At 43.8% G+C, this 1,829-nt stretch overlaps 1 protein-coding gene across 1 annotated transcript in view; it reads right to left on the reverse strand.

Annotated features, from left to right (window-relative positions):
* Positions 1-1,829, reverse strand: part of itga9 (integrin, alpha 9) — a 71,291-nt gene that overhangs the window by 22,721 nt on the left and 46,741 nt on the right. The window contains exon 16 of the mRNA XM_014005308.1: positions 269-421. Coding sequence (XP_013860762.1) covers positions 269-421 — 153 coding nt within the window. The remainder of the gene's footprint in view (positions 1-268; positions 422-1,829) is intronic.

The raw sequence follows: 1,829 nt of genomic DNA on the forward strand, positions 1-1,829 counted from the left end.
GAGCTAATGTTAGTGGACAATTTTTAACACTCAAAAAGTGAGCTAAATAATAAAAAAATACATTAGTAAATTTTTCAAACATTTTATTTTACAATTAGCGTCCCATAGTTTCATCAAAGTTTAAGCTCAGTATCAATAAAAATGAGTCGTAGATGTACTTTTAAAGTTTAATTTTGGTAAGTGGTCCATGAAATACTTTGGTAACCGACAGGTACATGCATATTTCATCCATTTCAATGTAAGATGACAGCAGTAACTAATATTATACCTCGTTTCTCACTGCAATCTTGTTTCCGTGCCTCCATCTCAGCACCGGCGTGAGAGCAGGCAGGTCTCGCTCCTGGTGTCCYCTGACCACGTGCTTCCCCAGGCTGTACGCCGCCTCGAAGGCGATAGCCGTGAATACGTCCTTCACGTCTTTCTGCAGAGAGCACAAACAACCAGGAGATTGGAGAGCGGTTAAAACTACACGTAACCTCAAAGAAAATAATTATCTTGTCAGTGTCTGGGCTGTTAAAGCCATTTAACATCTTTCTCCAATTAAATGTGTGGTTCAAAGATTGACTTTCGCTGCAGATTAGGAGAAGATCACAGTCTGAATACGGCCATCGCTGAGCCAAAGAAGTCATGAGGTTCAAAGCACGTCCAAGTTTTTTGATTTCACAAGKAAACCAGTTTAAATGGATGTGTGACACATCTCTTTCATCAATAATTCTTTAAATATATTAATTGTTCATCAAACACTCGTTAAAAGTATTAAAAGAAGAACGGCTGAAAGTTGGGGGAAACGTGGATCTTTTTTTAAACCTGCTGGCACTGCCTGTGGGAGATGTCGTGGTTATCTAAAAGCACGAACCAGCTGTTTGATTTGGCATTGAGCTTGGAAGCAATGCAGACAGAATGAAAACAGAGAGCTTGATGTGATCAAATCTTTAATCTTCATTAGACGGCGGAGGCTGGAAGAGGCACGTGGGAAAAGCCGACGCTGATGTCGGGGATGGGGTTCAAACGCTGTCAAACAAACACACGCCGCTCTTTGAAGCGAGCATGATGGATCTGCCTCGGGGCTCGCAGGGAGAAAAAAAAACCYCAACCTGCACCCCTGATGTCCACGGACACAGAGCCGAGCCCACAAAGTCAACACGAAGCGCTTCCTCATGTTTTCTGGTGGTCATTAGGGCCGCTGGCTCCTCAGCACTTTCACTGGCTGGTGCTTTATCAGAGCACTTTCAACTGTCGGCCCACCCATCCTCTTTCCTCGGCCAGGTGGAGAGGCCAGCCTGGGCTTTGAGCACACGAGGTATCAGCGGTGTCAAACACACACCCAATGAGTCAGCAGTGGGAAAATTATGACAGGAAGGGACTGATGTCAGTATCGGACGTGAGTCGGCAAAAAAACTCCAACATCTGAGGCCCATATGGGAAACAGTGCTGCACACAGATAAAGACATGATAGCATCTGCTTTTACACAGTTTATTATCACTTCTGAAGTGGATGGCCAACAAAGATCTATCTGGAAGTTAAGTGTGTAATGAAATAAGTTGTGTAGGGCTGAGTACTATTAAAGAACTAGTTTGAGTCACAGGTTTGTATCAGAGATTAAAACAGTTACACAAACGTTAAAGGAGACATTATGCTTTTAAATCCTTCCATATAAAGTGGAACTGCAAGACTTTGGTCTGAATTCCTCCTTACTGCAACTGCACAAGCCCCGCCCCTTTTCTGGGGTGTGTCTCAGATCGACTCGCTTTGAGGCTGTCTCTTTAAACCCAAACAAGTCGCTTCACACACACACACACACACACACACACACACACACACACACACA

Source organism: Austrofundulus limnaeus, unplaced genomic scaffold (genome assembly GCF_001266775.1).
Source record: "Austrofundulus limnaeus strain Quisiro unplaced genomic scaffold, Austrofundulus_limnaeus-1.0 Scaffold0, whole genome shotgun sequence".
NCBI lineage: Eukaryota > Metazoa > Chordata > Actinopteri > Cyprinodontiformes > Rivulidae > Austrofundulus > Austrofundulus limnaeus.